Source organism: Plutella xylostella, chromosome 5, assembly GCF_932276165.1.
Source record: "Plutella xylostella chromosome 5, ilPluXylo3.1, whole genome shotgun sequence".
NCBI lineage: Eukaryota > Metazoa > Arthropoda > Insecta > Lepidoptera > Plutellidae > Plutella > Plutella xylostella.
Genome location: NC_063985.1, coordinates 3,980,702 through 4,000,561, shown reverse-complemented (window position 1 = coordinate 4,000,561; position 19,860 = coordinate 3,980,702). Strand labels below are relative to the sequence as shown.

The 19,860-nt window shown below is 39.6% G+C and overlaps 1 protein-coding gene across 1 annotated transcript in view; it reads left to right on the top strand.

The window, feature by feature from the left end:
• Positions 1 to 19,860, top strand: part of LOC105397547 (voltage-dependent calcium channel subunit alpha-2/delta-3) — a 56,527-nt gene that overhangs the window by 22,984 nt on the left and 13,683 nt on the right. Inside the window, exons 4-13 of the mRNA XM_048633280.1 lie at positions 10,286 to 10,511; positions 11,980 to 12,111; positions 12,422 to 12,699; positions 15,909 to 16,022; positions 16,535 to 16,730; positions 17,136 to 17,272; positions 18,078 to 18,158; positions 18,285 to 18,365; positions 18,458 to 18,532; positions 18,629 to 18,643. Coding sequence (XP_048489237.1) covers positions 10,286 to 10,511; positions 11,980 to 12,111; positions 12,422 to 12,699; positions 15,909 to 16,022; positions 16,535 to 16,730; positions 17,136 to 17,272; positions 18,078 to 18,158; positions 18,285 to 18,365; positions 18,458 to 18,532; positions 18,629 to 18,643 — 1,335 coding nt within the window. The remainder of the gene's footprint in view (positions 1 to 10,285; positions 10,512 to 11,979; positions 12,112 to 12,421; positions 12,700 to 15,908; positions 16,023 to 16,534; positions 16,731 to 17,135; positions 17,273 to 18,077; positions 18,159 to 18,284; positions 18,366 to 18,457; positions 18,533 to 18,628; positions 18,644 to 19,860) is intronic.

Below are 19,860 nucleotides of genomic sequence, written 5' to 3'. Positions count from 1 at the left end.
AAAATCACGCCGCTAGGATATTTCATATGTAATGTAACATATCTGGGATTAACGGAACCGTTAAGAATTTATGTGGTTCAAAATGGCGGCCCACCGTTATTAGGGCGTGATTTTATGGCAAAATTTAAAGTTAACTTGTGTGTTGGAAATAATAGTGTAACAATCGATAATCAGTGCTTAAGTGAAGTATCTAATTTATTGAACGAATTTCCCGGGCTATGGTCGGACGAACTCGGGCGATATAATAAATTAAAAATCGATTTAAAAATGAAAGTAGGGGCTGAGCCCAAATTTTATAAACCGCGATCCGTACCTTTTGCTTTAAAAGAAAAAGTGGAGGATGAAATAAACCGTTTGGTTGGTTTAGGTATATTGGTGCCCGTTAATTATTCGAGGTACGCTACGCCGATAGTACCAGTCTTAAAAGAAGACGGAAAGGTAAAAATTGCTGGGGATTTTTCAGTAACTTTAAATAAAGATCTGAATATAGAAAAATATCCCATGCCGCGTATAGAAGAAATATTTTCTACCTTGAGGGGAGGGGAGCATTATACTAAGATTGACCTTAGTAACGCCTACAACCAATTTGAGCTGTCAGAGGCGTCCCAGGAACTAACAACCATAAGTACATCGAAGGGTTTATTTAAATATACTAGGCTGGTATACGGGTTGGCAAACGCACCCGCTATTTTCCAGCGAACGATGGAATCGCTCTTGATAGGAATAGAAGGCGTAACATGTTGGTTAGACGATATCGCGGTGACGGGCCCTAATAAGGAGACACATTTAAATAGACTGCGTGAGGTTTTAAATAGGTTGCATGATGCGGGTCTTAAATTGCAAAAAAACAAATGTGCCTTTTTCCAGGAGAGCGTAACTTATCTTGGTTACGTAATAGACAAAAACGGCTTAAGAACGTGTCCTAAGAAAACTGAAGCTATTGTTAAAGCACCTTGTCCCACAAATGTGACAGAAGTAAAACGATTCTTAGGTGTTGTCAATTACTATCGTAGTTTTATACCGCGTGCTTCATCTTTACTAAGTCCGCTTCATGAGTTATTGCGCGACGGTGCAACATGGCAGTGGACGGAGCGGCAACAGAGTGCCTTCGACAAAGTAAAGAGTGAATTAGCGTCGGAGCGCGTACTGGCGCACTGGGAGCCGTCAGCGCAGCTGGTGCTGGCGGTGGACGCGAGCCCCACGGGGCTAGGTGCGGTGTTGTCACAACGCTATGGAGACGGGACGGAGCGACCGCTCGCTTTCGCTTCACGGTCACTCACGGCTAGTGAAAAGAATTATAGTCAGATTCAGAAGGAAGCCACAGCTATTATTTTTGGAATCAAACGGTTTCACCAATATTTATACGGGCGCACGGAGCCTTTTATTTTGAAAACTGATCACCGTCCTCTACTATCAATATTTGGCAAGAAAACGGGTGTTTCTGTGATGGCGGCTTCTCGTTTACAGAGGTACGCGATTATATTATCTGCCTACAATTATAATATCCAATATATAAATAGCACAAATAACTTAGTAGCGGATTTTTTTTCACGGGCATCTCTAGTACAAACTAGCCTTCCAGAAGAAAGTTTAGAGGAGGATGACAAGTCATATCTAAAGTTTTTAAATGCAAATGTGGCACCCGTTACATTTAAAGACATACAAGTAGCTACAAAAAATGATCAGGTGCTGCAAACGGTAATCAAATATATGTTACACGGTTGGCCCAGAAAAATAGTATGTTCACAAATAAAGCCTTATTTTAATTGTAAAACGGACTTAGAAGTCGAAGATGGCTGTTTATTCCGTGGCCACAGAGTAGTTATACCATCCTCGTTCCGTCATAAAATGCTAGAGGAATTACATTCAGGGCATTTCGGTATAGTAAAAACTAAGAGTTTATGTCGCAGTAGGCTATGGTGGCCGGGGGTCGATTCTGATGTAGAAAAGTGGGTAGGTTCATGCGACTCTTGCGCAGCCGTGCGCAGTGCCCCACCGCGCGCGCCACCCGCGCCCTGGCCGCGCCCACCCGCGCCCTGGCATCGCTTGCATATAGATTATATGTCTATCGGAGCAAGGACCTACCTTGTCGTTATAGATGCATACAGTAAGTGGCTTGAGTGTATACTGATGAATAATGGAACTTCAACTGAAGCACTGATATCAAAGTTAAAATTATTATTTTCAATATTTGGTGTGCCTCTAGTAATCGTATCGGATAATGATGTAAAAATTAACTCTGTACAATTCAATGAATTTTGTTTACTGAACGGGATGAGGCATGTGACCTCGCCAATCTACCATCCCTGTAGCAATGGGCAGGCCGAAAATTCGGTAAAAACTTGTAAAAAGATGCTCAAATGTATATTGAATGAGAATTTGTCAAGTAGAATGATAGAAGACAAGCTGTTAGGATTTCTTTTCGATTATAGAAACACAGTTCATTGTGTAACAGGGAAAACTCCCGCTAAATTATTGTTAGGGCGCGAATTGAGGTCAAGGTTAGACCTAGTATTACCACAAAAGAGTAATGATAAAAGGTTTAACGAAGAAGATCCTAGAAAACATAGGCAATTTAATCCGGGGGACCTGGTCTGGGTACGTTGGTACGTGTCCCGGAAGGAGTTATGGACAATGGGTACGATCTTGAATAAAATAGGATCAAGAATGTTTGAAATATTTGTTAAAGCGTACAATGTAAATTGTGTTCGTCATCTGGATCAGCTTATAAAATATACGGGTAGTGTATTACCGGAGGATTGTGTAAGCCGTAGTCGGGATGTAAATGAGAGTAGCGACTACGAGGTTCCGCCTGCTCCACCCGCACCAGCCCCAGCAGGGTCCAGCACAGACGCTCCCGGAGAGCCGGGGCCCGAGCCCCTCGACACCGCTGTGATCGGCTGCGAGCCTGCCGCTCCGGTGCCGGTGGAGGAGGATGACCAGTGGTCGGAGGCCATAGATAATGACCCCCCTAATTTGTTACAAGATTGTCAAAGAGAGGTAAATGACCAAGTGACTGAAGTCGGACGGGAACCGGTACAAGGAAGTTCAGAGATTCAAACCGAAGAAGTTCACGTGGAGCCCTCAGTCGCTCGATCACTAAGACCTCGAAAGATAATTGATTATAAGAAGTATTTTTAAGGTAACTGTTTATTAATCTGTATTTTCTATTGTTTTAGGTTTAAAAATTAATGTGTGAGGAGTGTTGTATATGTCTACTCCCACTTACGTATGTATGAGTAAGGTCAACGATACCTCAGTAATAAACCAGCTGTTTAACCGATAACTAGTTTCATTGCGCACATACATCTCATGAACACATATGAGGAGACACCAAGTTTGCATATAGAAATCAAAAGTTATGGACGTATATTTTGTACGTACATTAAATAGACATATTTGTAGTTCTGAAATTCAAACGAACTATCATAGTACCTGAGTAATTATGATTATTCACTATAATAATATTAAGCGGTGGTGGTACTTCGCGTGGCTCTGCTACAACGGTCTATATCCATATTCGGGCGTGGAATGCACTCTGCGTTGGACGTCCAAACCGACGTGCTTACAAAACCGCAAATAGGGCAGATATGTGCGGGAGCCACTCAGCTGTACAGACACTTGGATAAGTGCTATAGAGTTACGATTTCCAAATATACAGGGTGTTGTGAAAAGGGTATAGGAACGAAGCCGAACGCGGGTGACTCAGGGGGTCATTCTGAACAACTTTTGTTCGACGGGTTTTGAAAAATCTATCTTTCTAATCTAGAGCAGAAATATTTTTTTACATTTTTGACGAAGCGTGTTTGAACTTTTGACCAGCTGAGAGATAAATGCTAGTACAGACACTTGTTTCAGATAATAGCCCAGCCATTACAAATCATTAATATAGCTATAACGAAGAGAACATATTCAAATTATTTCTATGGGTATACATTTAAATAAATAAGGCAATTAATGCACATATGTAATATTGATTGGCAGTATTAAAAAGTCCATAAACAATTTTTTTCACTCTAAAATAAGATTTTTTTACAATACACAAAAATTAAACTCTTCATTTATTTTCTCGACAGTACCGTAGTTGTTGAATCGCAAAATTTCAGGACACATACCTGCCCCCCGATCCGTGTCTGACGACGTTAGCAAGCAGCACGCCACTCTCGACTTTATCACGCAAACATACTTAAGCCCATAAGTGCGGTTTCACCATAAAACTACCATTATTAACCAGCACACACTATAAGAGCTTTGGAGTGTTTTTATTTATGAATATGATAAAACAAGCAGAAGTTTCGGGATTAAAACATATTTATTAATTTTATACGACCGAATGGCGTAGTGGTTAGTGACCTGACTACTGAACCGATGGTCCCGGGTTTGATTCCCGGCTGGGGCAGATATTTGTTTAAACACAGATATTTGTTCTCGGGTCATGGATGTGCCCGTAAAATGGCAATAGGCCCGCCCCCTATTACATTGGGACTAACATAACACTCTGGCGAAAAGTGGGTGCAGCAATGCACCTCTGCCTACCCCGCAAGGGAGTACATTAGTACAAGGCGTGAGTGCGTGTTTTTTTTTTTATTAATTTTATAATAAATATAATTCGCTGCATAAATGTTATAAAGATTATACCTAACTGTCTATCACTATCACCGACGATTCGTCGGTCTAATCGACCTACCATGTCGGCTAAGAATCATTTCAGTTCATTCTGTTGTTCCGAAGGATAAAAGAAGGTCTAAGCCTCGCCCGATAAAACATTCAAAAATAATAAAAATATGAATCTACTTACCTATGTTTCCACTTTATTTTGCTGAAGTAATTACTCAGAGTACGAGCAGTTTTATTACTTCTATGACGAGGACATCATAATGTATTTATTGCGTTGACAGCCACAATAACAGTTAATACATAAAGCAAGTGAAGCTAGGTTGTACCTATGATATATCTATAGTGTGAACTGTTCTATTGTATGACATTACGTTGAACATTGGTTTCGTCACTGTGCATTAACGTAACTGCTTCTGGTCACGCACTGTGGAAATGGGTTGTATTGAATTTACTCTGAGCTTTTTAGTGTAATAGGTAGGTCCTGCTTGATGACTTATTTTCTATGTCCTCCTATTCTGTAACAAGCTCTAGACTGTATTTTTTTAATAAACATCGTTCAGTTACTCATCCTAAATGGCGATGTTAGAGACAAGCTTATCTTGCTAGCTGTCTCCGTTTGCATAACTCTTATTAGTGAAGTTGTAAAGGATGTTTTCGTCTGGATGTTGGTTGAAGATTTCTTGTAGGGCGTGGGCGGGATGCCGAGACGGGGGGCAGGGGGGCGGGGTCAATGGCCTGCTGCAGCGGCGGTGGTGTGATATGACATTATTCTGGCACCCGGGGAATGAGATTTTCTTGAGCTTAATCTGTCCATCGATTGGGTATGATGGGTTTCACGCCTTTTTGCTTGAGTATAATCATTGGTAGTCGTTATTATATTCCTAAAGATTAATATTATTCAGAATTCTTCATCGTATTATTTGCTAATTCGTTAACTTCAAGTTTCATTCGTTAATTAGTTCTGGTGTTATTAAAAGAAAGCGTATACTCAACGAAAGCTCAAGTATAGTGAAATTAAACCTATACCAATAACAGTATAGCATGATAAGCTTGTATTTATATTGGCAAGAATAATTTCAGGTTTGCATTCGTAACTTAGATATTCAAATATATTTTTTGCATCACGATTTCAGGGAAAACATCTTAAACTACGAGAATAATAGAAATCATTACCGATCTGAATGGAGTGATGAGCAAATGAATGCAAATAGGACATTATGCAGCCGACGACGTGATCCGCTGTCTCCGCGCAGATTATTACTATCCCGTGAACCGTCGTCGCAGCGGCACTAAACAGACTTGCACTACATTCACTGTAGCCTTGTCCCCGATTCTCACTAAGGTTTATAAGCTTCGTATTGCAACTCGTATAACAGGAGCGCTACTCTTGCTTCTTGCAACATGAAGTTTCGTAGCACTGCTGCGTTAACTAAGCCTCTTTGTGGTTGCAATAAATGTGCCTCTCTGCTGGGGGGTCACTCCATATGACGAAAAACGAAGTTTCGGAGCGCTGCTGCCCGAGCCACGACTTTATAAACGTGATTGCACGTCAGCTCTCGTTAGTTCGTTTTTCGTCTGTATAGAGAAACCCTCCTGGTGCTGCTTCCGTCTGTGAGCAAGAGTCGCCGGGAGACAGGTTAATCTGAACGCAGCACAATCAGGTGGAATTGAATCAGTGACATTGTTAGCCGGCATTATTCATGTACCGCCATATTGGAAGCTGGCGGCTGCGACAGCCACTGATTGTTTATTGTCTCCAAGTTAGCTGCGCGGAGTGTGGAAAAATACTAATTCGGTCTATTGAAGGCGGCACGTTGGGGAACATGCACTGTATTTGCTGTTGTTTATTTGCTGTTGTTTAAATTAATTTCAGTACATCATTGTTCTTTGCTGCGCTCCTTGAGTTCATGTAGGTACTACGACCCCGAGTCACCCCCTTTCGGCTTACGATACGACTTTTGCAACATCCTGTATAAGTAAACTAAGTTTAACGCTATGTATGTGTAATTATTATCAAGCTGATTGCGTTATGTCAACGCCACCGCCACTCATGCTGGTTACCGCAACGCACACATATATCTACATGTACTAGGGATGTATATTGTATATCCTTGTTTAGTTACATGTATGTACTTCAGTATATAAAGTTGTTTATGTTGCTGCGGTTTTTGCTAAAAGCGACACATTATTACTAAACACTACGTGTTCCTATGTGGGTTAAGAGAAAACGTAAGCTGTATAATGATAGATTTACTTACGTACAAAATATGAGAGACGAGTATGAGTAATGATAAGAGCAGCAGGTATTATACTAAGCATTAGTGTACATAGATACAGTCATAATCCAAAGCTCGATCCTCACGAACTAAATGATCAGTAAGACGAAACACGTGTCGAGCTTTCTTCGAGTATACAGTGGCGGAGCTTCAATATACAGGATAAACTTTTATAAGTGCCCTCACCGAGGGCCGTATAAATCACAATAAAATAGAAATATAGTTATATACTTACCTAATTTATATTTTTGCCTTATTTTTTGTAACATTTAGCCCAAGCACTTTTAAAATTTTATTACATCTTGAATACTTTGTTGTGTACATAAACACACTCAATTTTACAAAACTCATCAATGGTCGGCCCTCACTAATCCATGGCGGTTGGCTACAAACCCGTAGTGGCACTCCGATCGTTGCGGATAGTTGAGTTACAGAGCCTGCGATTCGGATAAGTGGGTTCGACCCTAATCTCATTGCGATCGCTCCAAGCACACGGAAACGCTCATGGCTGGATCGGCCGCAGCTGTCTGAGTTAGAACCAGAGAGCCTAGTGTGAGTTTTTACATATTTCCAGAGTAAACTCAAGAGCAGTAAAAAAGTGCCACATAAAAAGCCGAAATATGTACAAAACACCAAATGTCACAATTTTTAAGAAAATTTGAACATTATATCGTTAGATTTTAATTGGTAATATTCTGATGCACTGTTACATGTAGCTGAGTATTGCAGACGGCGTCATTAGGCTAGCCTTTTCCGTTTAGGAGTAATTTGGTGCTATTGTCACTGGAACTTTTTCATTGCTCGAGAGTGTATTATATGAAGCCAAGAGTTTCATGCAAATACTTCTTCAAAGATTTCATCCATCAAATATACCAATACGACATTTTCCGGAAATTATTTGGATCTTTATCATAATGGGATCATAAATTACGATTGAACTTCCTTATCAGATTGTCTTTTGTACCTTTCCGGTAGCTGCCTTGATGACTTTGATACGAAGTCTTTGAAAACTAGCGTAGACGTGATTTATTACTTTATAATATTAAAAAAACACTTCCTTCTGTAAAAAAACCTGGTCATCAAATATCTAAGTACATTTTACTTTCAAGAAAACAACGAATATTGACAATCAATCGGTAAACAAAATTAATATCACGCCAAAAGATTAAGTATTGTGTATGTATTTTTATGTATATTATATTTATAGTGTATATATTATTATATTATATAATAGTTATATGGTATGTATTATTATGTAATATAGTATGTACTTCTATGTAAGTATATTTGTAATATTATAGTTAGTTTGTAGTTTATTAATGAATCTACATTTCCTTTTAACATGTACACTACACCCAATCTTATCTCTGATTCCCTCCATCCAAAGGTTGTCTGGCAGAGATCACTTTTAGTGATAAGACCGCCTTTTGTACCCTAATTAAGTTGCAATTTGTAATTCCTATGATTCTTTGTTGGTGTGCAAATAAAGAGTATTCTATCTATCTATCTAATCAATAAAAACAAAAAGCAGCGAACATAATCATAGCAGAGATGAGACGTGATGATTGACTAATTATTCAAATAAGATTTATAACGATTAACAAGCTTATTTAATTCCATGAATAGGAAGTTATTAAAAATAATACATAACTACTTACGAAGAATTTTCTAGCCTACAGGAGTTTCTAAGGTTGTAGCGCGGAGTTCCTAGCCCACAGTCGTAGCGCGGAGGTTCCCGGCCGCCGCGGAAGTTTTAATTACTTCAACCCCCGCCCCTCTACCCCCTGCGCCACCTAACCCACAGTTGTATCAGATTCAGTTCCGGATTTGCACTACGTAAACCCAAAAAAATACACACAGCTGAACCGCCAGGAAATTGGCGACACCGTTTAATATAAAGATACATATTTTTAATTAAACGTAAAACTTCTTAACTCCTTAATCGATGGATTTAGATTAGCCGATTAGGTTAAAGGTGGAACCAAACTAGTGGGGGCGCATTACGACAGCGCCTGCTGATTATTAGTAATTTTTCCCCGGCGCTAACCCCGCCACAAAGGCCGGCGATCGATCAGGCGCACGTCGACTCGCACTAATTGCCCCACGATTGTCAGCGGTTTCATTCACGCCTCTTTGTACTTTGACCGGTATTTTAGCTGCTCGAATTTCAAATATTTGGTTCCATCCGGTTCCCTCCAGTTTGCCCTTATTTTACCGTTTCGTAAAGTCAGCAGCGTGGCTGCAGTTTAGCCTGTGGTGCGAAATGACGGGGGCTGTTCGCTGAGCTTTGCTAGCGCGTATTTTCCTACTCGCCTCATGGTCTTGAAGTACTTATATGGTAGCCGTATATTTAAATATTTTTGATTGAAAATATAAACTCACCTCATATTTTATCAGAAACAATATATTATTATGAAGTTATTTTATACCTATGAATTTTGTAGTTCCTATAGTGAAAGCTAAGCTACATAATCGTTCCTGAAAATTGTATGAACTTTCGTATATCCTTGATTTCAAGGATTTAGGCATATACTAATGTACTTAGCTACCTATATTTGTTGTTCATTGACGCACTATTACCGCAGCGTTAATAATAATTTCTAGAACATAAATGCGATATATCTATGTATAATTTAGTCTATTTATACCACAGCTCCACTTCATTATAAGTAAGAACATAATTTATCAGAAGGCTTGGCCGGGCCGAGTCAGGGCGACTCTTTGATCTCTCGGAGGGATTAGCTCACGGAGTAATTTCTCTCGTAGATACTTTGTAACTTTGTGCGGCTGTCCAGGTGAAAGCCTATTTATAAACCTTTCAAACATAGTTTTATGCATAGTTAATGTAGTTGTATTAAGTTCGTTATACAAATTGGTAAAATTTTGATCCCATAAATGTATCTCCTTCAGCTATGTACTTTTAGATTGTGTTGCAAAATTGATATAGTAAACCGAAATGAGGTGACTCTACATTCTGAACAACTTTTGTTCCACGAGATTTGGAACCACCACCTTTCGGCTTATCTCTTTTAACAAAGTATGTAAATCAAGTTACTTTGTATATCGATGTCTACGAAACTAGCAAATACACATTTCATCGTTTTCATAAATCCATACCAATATTGATCGAGATGCACGAGGTGTCTCCCCTAGACATAAATTTCTCTACAGCTAATCTCTTCATAACGATGATAACAACTAACACAGAGATAGAAGTATACAGAAAATCTAACCCATAGCACAGAATAATGACTAGTAACAGCTAATTCTACCACAACGGTGACTAACTCTATCCAAAGTTTTCCAAAGTATTCAAGTATTCCAAATCTAACCTATAGTCTATAATATAAAAAATATATGTATTATGTCTAACCAACAATCCTTGTCCCCAGCGTATAATGGACTCGGCCGAGGCGGCTGCGCTATCCTCCTCCGGGGGTTCCGACGGCAGCCCCGGCTCGTACTACGACGCGCGCTGGCTGAACGTGCACTCCGACGACGGAACCCTGGCCGCCCGCGCGCGCCGCCTCATGCTGGCCCCCAGCCGCCACTTCGACCATATTGCAGTGAATACGAGCTATAGTGCCGTGCTGATGCCCCCGTTTATTGATGTCGATGGTGAGGATTATACTAAGTAGATTTTTACGTGTAGCTGGAAGGTGTGTGATTTAATGTACGGCCATTGTATCGAGATAAATACTGGCATAGAAAGTAGTATGCCACACTCCACCCTACCGATCTTTAAATATAATATCAAATGACCAACTCCCTTTCCGCAGCATGTGCATAAACATAAAAAATACAACACACACACACACACTGTGTATTCCCAACAGCACTAATTTACAGCTGTAACATTATAATAAGGCTTTCAAATGGGGTCATTAACTAATTCTAAACACAGTTCGGTCACAAAAAGGAGTGCAACCGCTCCGTAGGCCGCGATGAACATCGCTCGTGTTACCCTAAATAATGACACAGAATATATTGTTGACAGAGGGGGGGAGGGGGGGCGCGCCCCACACCACCCCGCGCTTCGAGGGGGGATGATTTATGAACAGATTGACGTATTTCTGCCTATTAGTGGACAGGGGCCATTTACTGCGGCCCCGGGTCAGACCAGCCTGTAATGCGACGTTAATGGCACAGCCTTTCATAGCGCACAATGTCAGAAATAGAAAGAATACACATGGAAAAATGTAGAGTACTTTTGTAGTATATTATAACCCTGTTTTGTTGGTAAAATGTATGACAGTAGAATCTAAATTCGCTGCTATTGACCCTTACTAGCCGACGGCCCACCACAGTTATTTTCGAATTAACGTAGTAAAACACAGTAAACAAACCTTTATTTGCCTTACACATTAACAATATAACCGGGTAGGAACATCAAGGCCGGTATGTATAGGTGGTTATACCCACGGAATTCCCGTTCAGAAACTACTAACCTGACACAGTAACCTGAAACAAACCCGGGAACCTATTGAACTCCGCTATAATATGTAAAACCGAAGTAGTAAGCACTCTTTAACATTTATACGATCTTCACAATAAAATCCCATTTTACATGTCAGCAACTGAAAGGGAGTTATTTATTAGGGATACTACATGGATTTAGGCATACATCGTGTACAGCGTATTATTTTATTAATTCTTGTATTAAATAATAAAAATTATACTTTTTTGCACACACAAATATATTTTTTCCTATAATTATAACGTTAGACGATACCCAACGTGACTAATAAAATTGCACTCAGGTACCTACTCAATACATTACAGGTTACACTACTGCGATGGTTTCATTATGTATAACACTACTTATTTTCCGGATGAGTCACCGGCCACGAGTTAACCCGCCGCACTAATGGACCTCGATCGCCAATTAACTTTTAATAGCTCCTTTATTACCGAATCCGCTTAGGTACTACCATAATGTTGTTTTAAAGCTTTCTTCAGTTTAAATTTAAGAGCTTGACCTGAAAAAGTTCCTCTGAAAAAGGCGGGAAACTGCTCTTTGAAGTCATGTTTTTTTCTCGTTTTGATATCCTTTATTGCTGTTGTTTTAGTTAGATTTCCTTTTCAGATCCGGAGGTGCAGAATCAAATTGGATGGTCGGAACACTTGGATCCACTTTTCGTGAATAATTACGAAATCGACCCGACACTGTCGTGGCAGTACTACGCCTCTTCGAAAGGCTTCATGAGGCGGTATCCAGGTAATGATGTTACAACAAAGTGACCATAGTCGTCCATAGTGACCAGTGGCCTTATCACGAATAATATAAACCGCATATCTAAAAATGACAAAATCATTCGTTTTACAACCACACTCAATTTATTTATATTCATATTTATATTCTATTTTTGTAATTCTCAAAATGTGTGCCGCCATTTTAGCTATACATATGTAGGTATAACATTGTGCAGCCATTTCCATTCCGTGGCCTCTTGAGAATTCCTAATTCCTATGCAACTATAGAGACCTCTAAGGCCACCTGCTAGCCTAATACTCCATTTCCTCTCCAGCAATGTCGTGGCCCCCCGAAGACGGCTACTCGCACCACGCTCGTGACTTCTACGACTACCGCTCCTCCAACTGGTTCGTGGAAGCGGCAACGTCGCCTAAAGACCTGGTGATCTTACTGGATGATTCTGATGACCTAGGGTCTTCATACTGGAGGATGGCCAAGGCTACCGTCTCTGGAATATTGGACACGTTGGGCCCGAATGACTTTGTCAATGTGTATCGATACAGCGATGCCGTTTCGGAAATCAATCCGTGTTATACGAAGATATTGGCTCAGGTAAGAATGTTAAACGATTATTTAGTGATTGCCTATTTTGTTGAAACAAATTTAAGTACAATTTATTATACAGCGTACTCTTACGGTCAAGGAGAATATCGTGAACATTCCTGCACATATAGATTCTAGATGTGTACCGTAATTCTGCATTGCGCTCATTAAAAACAAACGGCGATACGGCTTGCAACCTATGACATAAATTACGGCAAATCGAATCAACCAAAGCAAAATTATTAGTCTTATTTTATCAGTGGAATCAGGACACGAGTAATAAACTACACAATGCGGCCTTTTATTTGTGTATTAGTCAACCACAGTCGCAAATGTGGGGTTCGCGTGTAAAATAGGACATTACCCATCGGCCGGCGTACACGCAGGTTCTGTCCTGAACACAGCTTTAATGCGAGTCCCTGTGAAACGAGCGATGTTATCAGTCCTATTTCTACTTTTCCGGTGACATTTTATTATAGAAAGTACGTACGTACGTAGTTCAAATATTAAATTTATATTAGTACCTTACCTTATACAGTTTTGCTGGGTATACCTAACATTTTCCAACGAATATTATGTACCTCCAAGATTCTTTAGAACTTACCTTTATAAAAAATGCTAAGATATTTTTCTTCATGCATCAAGGTAAGAAGTACTACGATTACTTCCATACTTACATGACATTGTATAAAAAGTTGGTGCTACTCAACGTTATGAATATTTAATACTTCCCTACATAAGTGAAGTACATACGCGTAACACATGTCAAGTTAACACGCCTCATGTCACGTCGTCGCTAAGTGAAAATGTTCCAAAATTACTGTAGGTAAGTATGAGCAAGTACTTTACCAAGGCTTTTACAAAACAAAAAATCAATAGTTATTTTCATTAAATATCTCTACTATTTTTGAAATACACTCACGGGCAATGAAAAAGTTCCACTCACAAAAGTCCGACACCAAACGACCTAAATTTTTTCAAAGATTTAAAATATTATCGTTTTTAATTGGTTATATGTATATGTATGCCTGCCTCTGTGGTCTAGTGGTAGAAGCTCCGCTTCATGACCCAGGGGTCCCGGGTTCGATTCCCGGGTGGGACCACCAATTTGTGTTTCTAAATTGTGGTTCTAAGTTTGGTTAGGACATAGAAGGTTGATCACCTGATGTCCGAAACAGTGAAACGATCCATGCTGTCGGATGGGCATGTAAAGCAGTCGGTCCTGCGCCTAGCTCTCTCCAGTCGTGTCGGTCAATCCGTCCCATTGGGCTATGAGAGTGATGGAACAGAGAGTGCTCCTGGGTACTGCGCACACACTTGGGCACTATAATCTACTCCTGCGTAGATGGCTGATCTCAATTGAGATTGGCCGCCGTGGCCGAAATTCGGCTAGGAGGACATTATTATTATGTATATGTATATCCTGATGCTCTGATAAATGTACTTCCATGTTGCAGAAGACGACGAAGCTAGGTTTTTTCCGTTTAAGTGTAATTTGGTGCTTTTCTCAGTGGAACCTTTTCATTCCCTGTGAGTGTATCATGAACCAGTTTTTTTAAATTAGCGCATATGTAATAGCATTTTTTTTAATTAGCTCATAAGTAATAGCCGTTTTTTCTATGTGTATTCTATGAAAAATTCTATTTAAAAACAAGTAGTTTTTTTAAAGCATATCCACTTTTCTTATACCTGTAGTAACTAGCTTTACTGTTAGGTATTAGAACCTTTCACCACATCAGAAATTCTCTTTGCATCCGGAATGACTGGCGTCACCCACATTTATTTCATAATATCAGCTGAAGATTTCAAGATAATGTCATAACCACACAATAGCTCTCCCTCTCTGTTTTCTGTGAGGGGGGCGATGGAGGTGTCGGATTACAATATTGATGTTTGTTCGTAACGGTGATTTATCTGTAGAAGATGTCTTAGATGCATTTCGGTATCTCTCTTGCTTTCATTCTTCTTCGTCGTCTTTTCCGTTGTTGGTTGTTGGCTATACCCGTTAATTTGGGTCAAAATGTTCTAACTTGCGTTGACAGGGTTTTTCTAGGTACTCTATTCTGGTGTGAATAATAGGAATTGATATAAGAATTTTATCAAAATACCGTTCCATAATAAAGTTTATCAAAACTGTATAAGAATTGAAAATCACCTCGCATGTGCGTAATGTTGTAAATACTTGAATTGACTTTGTATACAACCCCATATCTCCTTTCAGGCAGGTATATTATATAAAATCGTTTTGTCAGGGGTGAAACTCCAAAACTTAGTTGGAATATTGCCTCGGGCAAAATTTTGCCTTACGTTACATGGTTTTATATGTTAGGTAAAGTACAAACGATGTCAAAACTAAGTTTAGACATGTACTTAGATATATTATTAGAACATTTTCCATTATTTTAGTCTTTGCAGAATATTTCAGTGAAAGCTTTTTGTGAAATTAATATAATGGTCTAAAGTCCTACTTACTTTACAGTGAGTACTCACAGTTCCACTTTGCCAAGTCAGCCTTGCAACGTTCCAGTCATGGTCAGTAGCACGCGGCCGTGAGTGTAGCAAACTTACAAGGGTGGCACCCTGAATAGCTACTCAGCTGAACAATGGCATTACTTTACACTTAGTTGTGGAGTGATGTGTACTTGAACTGCGCAGTGAAAGCTGCTTGAATACTCAAAGAGCCGGCCCCGTCGTGGACTAGATTAGTTGGAGATACTGTTGTTTTACTGCCCCTGTTTCGTGTCACAATGCATTTCTGAATGTACTGCGGAGTAGCGCAAAACCGTTTCGTCTATGAGGGTGTGGTTGGAAAAGCTTAGACGTTACGTACTTCTTCTTATTTTAAATAAATAAAACAGATTTAACGTTTAAAACTTAAGAATAATAAGTAACGAGTAGATAACAAATTATGTATTTAGCTTTACGATCGTACGATTTCCATATAACTGAAATCTTTATTTTCGATGTTTGTCTATCGACTGCTTTTAATGGGTTTTCCTTCCGATCGATACTTAATAGGTATTGATGTTAGCAGATAGGACATACTTTAGTACTTATAATCAATTCGATACCATTGGCTCTTACTCTCTTCATTCGATTCCATTGATGAACTATAAACCCGCTATCAGCCAGAAGGACATCCGAAAGGCCATCTTTAGCTTTGTTTCTTCAGCATATGCCATCCTTCAACATAAAGCAACACGACATTGTACCCGCAGGCTCTCCCGGAGACGATCCGTGAGCTGAAGACAGCGCTATGGGCGGCGGAGGCCACGGGGGGCGCCGCCAACCTCACCGGCGCGCTCACCACCGCCTTCGAGATACTGCATCGGGTGAGTTATTGGGTTTACCATTGCCTTGTTGATGATGATGATTATTATTATTAATAATAGTTATTATATATTCTTCTTCTACAGACATACTGCTTATTTCATGTGAACTTCTGTTAAATGATGTCAATAAGTGATTATTATTATGGTTTTAGAATTTTGGGTTGATAACTTTGAATCTTTCCTCTGTACTCGGGGCATATCACCTTTATCTTAGTGGTAGTAGTACTTTATGGTATATTCCTTGTTTAACGCAGATAAAGTAAACGTTTGAATGGATTAAATACAAATACTTATATCTACTTACGAGTACATAACTATTGAACGGCTGAACCGACTTCCACGAAAGACGAACTTAGTGACGAACCTTGTCGATCAAACTACATTGCATTCTACCCATTACCATACCCAGAATTTTCAGATACTGTTAACTTTTTACTATTAAAATCCCTAATAACGTAATAACCAAACAACAATGCCCTACAACCTCCTACAACTCACCCCTTCTCCTCCAGTACAACCGCACGGGCCAAGGCTGTCAGTGCAACCAGGCGATCGCGATCGTGGGCGCGGGCGGCGGCGCGGGCGGCGTCAAGGCTGTCTTCAGGACGTGGAACTGGCCCCACATGCCGGTCCGGATCTTTACGTACCGAGTAGGCGGTGATGCTGCTGCTGGGCACAATCTGAAGGATATGGCGTGCACGAATAAAGGTTAGAGAGAGATATATATAATACATTAAGTTCTTCATAGGGGCTAGTTTGGAAAGATGCTGTCATGCTATTCTCATATTTGCTATCTATATGTGGTGTTAATACTAAAACTAGATCAGTTGTCCGGTGCGGTGCCATAATGCCATCGCATTGCAAAGTAATGATGGTCGACTTTCAAGTCGCTAAATAAAGTCATCGTTACCCGTCATGAGCTCCATCTGTGTGCAATTTTATCTGCACGTGGTAGACGAGAACAAGGTGTCAGCAAACTATTTTACATGACACCTGGTTCTCGCTACCCAGATTCCAAGTCAACCCAGGTAGTACATTCTGGCCACTGAGCTGCAAGAGCCTAGTCAACCCAGATCGTACACCAACAAATAACACCATCACTTCCTTTCCCAGGCTTCCACGTGTCGATAAACGAGCACTCTGAGATCCGCGCGAAGGCGCTGCACCTGGTGGAGGTGCTGGCGCGGCCGCTCGTCATGTACCAGACCGCGCACCCCGCGCACTGGAGCCCCGCCTACGTGGGCGGCAGGGTAACCACCATTGTATTATGCTATAGATTCGACGGGCTGGCACTCGGCACGAACGATTAACTCCTCGAGTGACGTATCACTTGTTCCTTTCCCCGCTGCATGGATCCCTTATCGACGTAGATAATCGTCATTATATAGCAATCGATAAATACAGCATACAGCGCTGTGATTTGCTGCGCACGTATTTAACGAGTATATAAACCGTGCCGCGAGGTCTGATGATACTTATTATACGTCCGGCGCACTCTGGCCCGACTGGCAAATCCTTACATCAACGGTCGGTGATAAACCCTAGTCCAGCTCTCATCACCGGCACAATGAGAACAATAAACGAGCACGGTGAGATCCGCTATATGGCGCTGCACCTGGTGGAGGTGCTGGCGCGGCCGCTCGTCATGTACCAGACCGCGCACCCCGCGCACTGGAGCCCCGCCTACGTGGGCGGCAGGGTACGCACCATTGTAGTATCCTATAGATTCCACTTACCTCCTCGTATGACGTATCACTTGGTCTTTTCCTCGCTGCACGGATCCGTTTTCATCGCTGATAAAATAAACACTAAGTAATAAACAATAAGTATATCACGATTCGTGATAAATACAGCGCTGTGATTTGCTGCACACGTATTTAACGAGTTTATTGGCCTGACTGGCCAATCCTATCATAACGGTGACAAACCCTAGTCCAGCTCTTGACACCACATAATGAGAACAATAAACGAGCACAAGCCTACCCTTTTTTAGACACTTGATGAGTGTTATCTACTGGTTATTAAATATGGCTATATTTTCATGAATATTTACAGAGTAGCAGCCTGGCTGACGACGGGATGGGCCAGCTCATGACGTCAGTCACAGTGCCGATCTTCGACAGGCGCAATCATACGGTGAGTTAACTAATAAAAATAGTTTTGTCGCAAAAAAAAGGTTTACATTATATCTAAAGAAATGGGGCAAAAATCTATCGTATCCGTAACAGATCATCCTAACAAATAACAATATGTTTGTTTCAGCAACGGGAAGCGAATCTATTGGGCGTTGTGGGGACCGATGTGCCTGTCGATCAAATAAAGAAGCTCGTGCCACCTTATAAGGTAAATTATTACTCAGGACATGTATAAAACAATTTACCTATTTGCTATGATAATATCTTTATTTATTAATTAATTTTATTTCATTTTTACAGCTTGGTGTGAACGGGTATTCGTTCATGGTGGACAACAACGGGCATGTATTGTATCATCCAGATTTGAGGCCACTGGTGAGCCAATAGTTAACTAATAATTTCTGTTCAATTACGATTAAAAGTACTAATTAATTGAATCATACCTTAATTAACTCGATCCTTTGGTTACAGCACACCAACGAGGAAGTAAGTTATTGTAGTTTGAAAAACTTTTTTTTCATAAAACTGAAATATATATTTTTTTAATAATTTAAATGAATCGGAATCAAAAATAAATAAACATATACCTAGTCTCATGATGTAAAACCCGAACAGAACATATTTAAATGGAGTAAATCGCTCAGAAGATGCATATTTAAACATTCAGAGAACCTACAATATTTTCATAGTAATATGTAACTGGGCAGTTCTTCTTTTTAACCTACATAATGAGTAAAAAATTATCCCAAATTCGAAAAAAAAAACTATAGCTTTTTGGTGAACTCTTATCATTTTTATGATAGCTTCATGTCTATTCTATCGAAAAAGGTGGTTGGCCGCGTAGTTTACCAATTTTTTCAATATTTTAAGGGCATAATACGTGGATAAGGCACAAAGAATTACACCTTCGTCACATTATCTTTTATTTTTTTTAACGAGATAGTCTTCGTCGTTTGAAATGAAACTTTTTTGATACGCTAATAAACAAAATACCATTTTAGAAAACATATGAAGGAATGGATTTTTAGTAATAACAAAATATTTATTAAGTAGTTATTACCACTCTGTCACAATTTCAGCTAAAATGAAGCTTGTTTTTGTTATAAATATTTTTTCGCTGCTAATTACAGTAAAAAATTAACAGCATAGACGTTAACATCAATGACTAAATTTAATATGATTTTTCCAAAGTTGTACTATTTATAACATAACATATAAACCACCAAAAATAAGTTGACTACCAGGAGACACCAATCGTTACAAAGTGGTAAACGATGTGACAGAGTTGTTATTCTATTAAATATTAGGCAGGGTTTTGGAATAAAACAGTTTTATTTAATAAGAATAATTTAGTAACTTATATAAATCATTATGGTTTCAATTTAGTCAAAGAATTAACTGGAGACATCTTTATAATTAGTATAACTAATTAAAATCACACTTGAGAACCTCTGGAGACTGAAATATCCGTATTTCAGGAACTTAAAGGACAAATTTGTTCCAACTACATAAATTAATGTTTATCTGCACAAATAATATTTTCGACAAACTAAAATTTAAGTAATATAACGAAAAATTACGTAATTTCTTAAAGTTTTAATCAGCCATATTTCGAAAGTACAGAAGTGGCTCTTAGAACTTGAAAAACTATTTTTTTTCCTTTTTTAATTACCTTAGAAGCTGGAAGGACTTTAATGTAATCA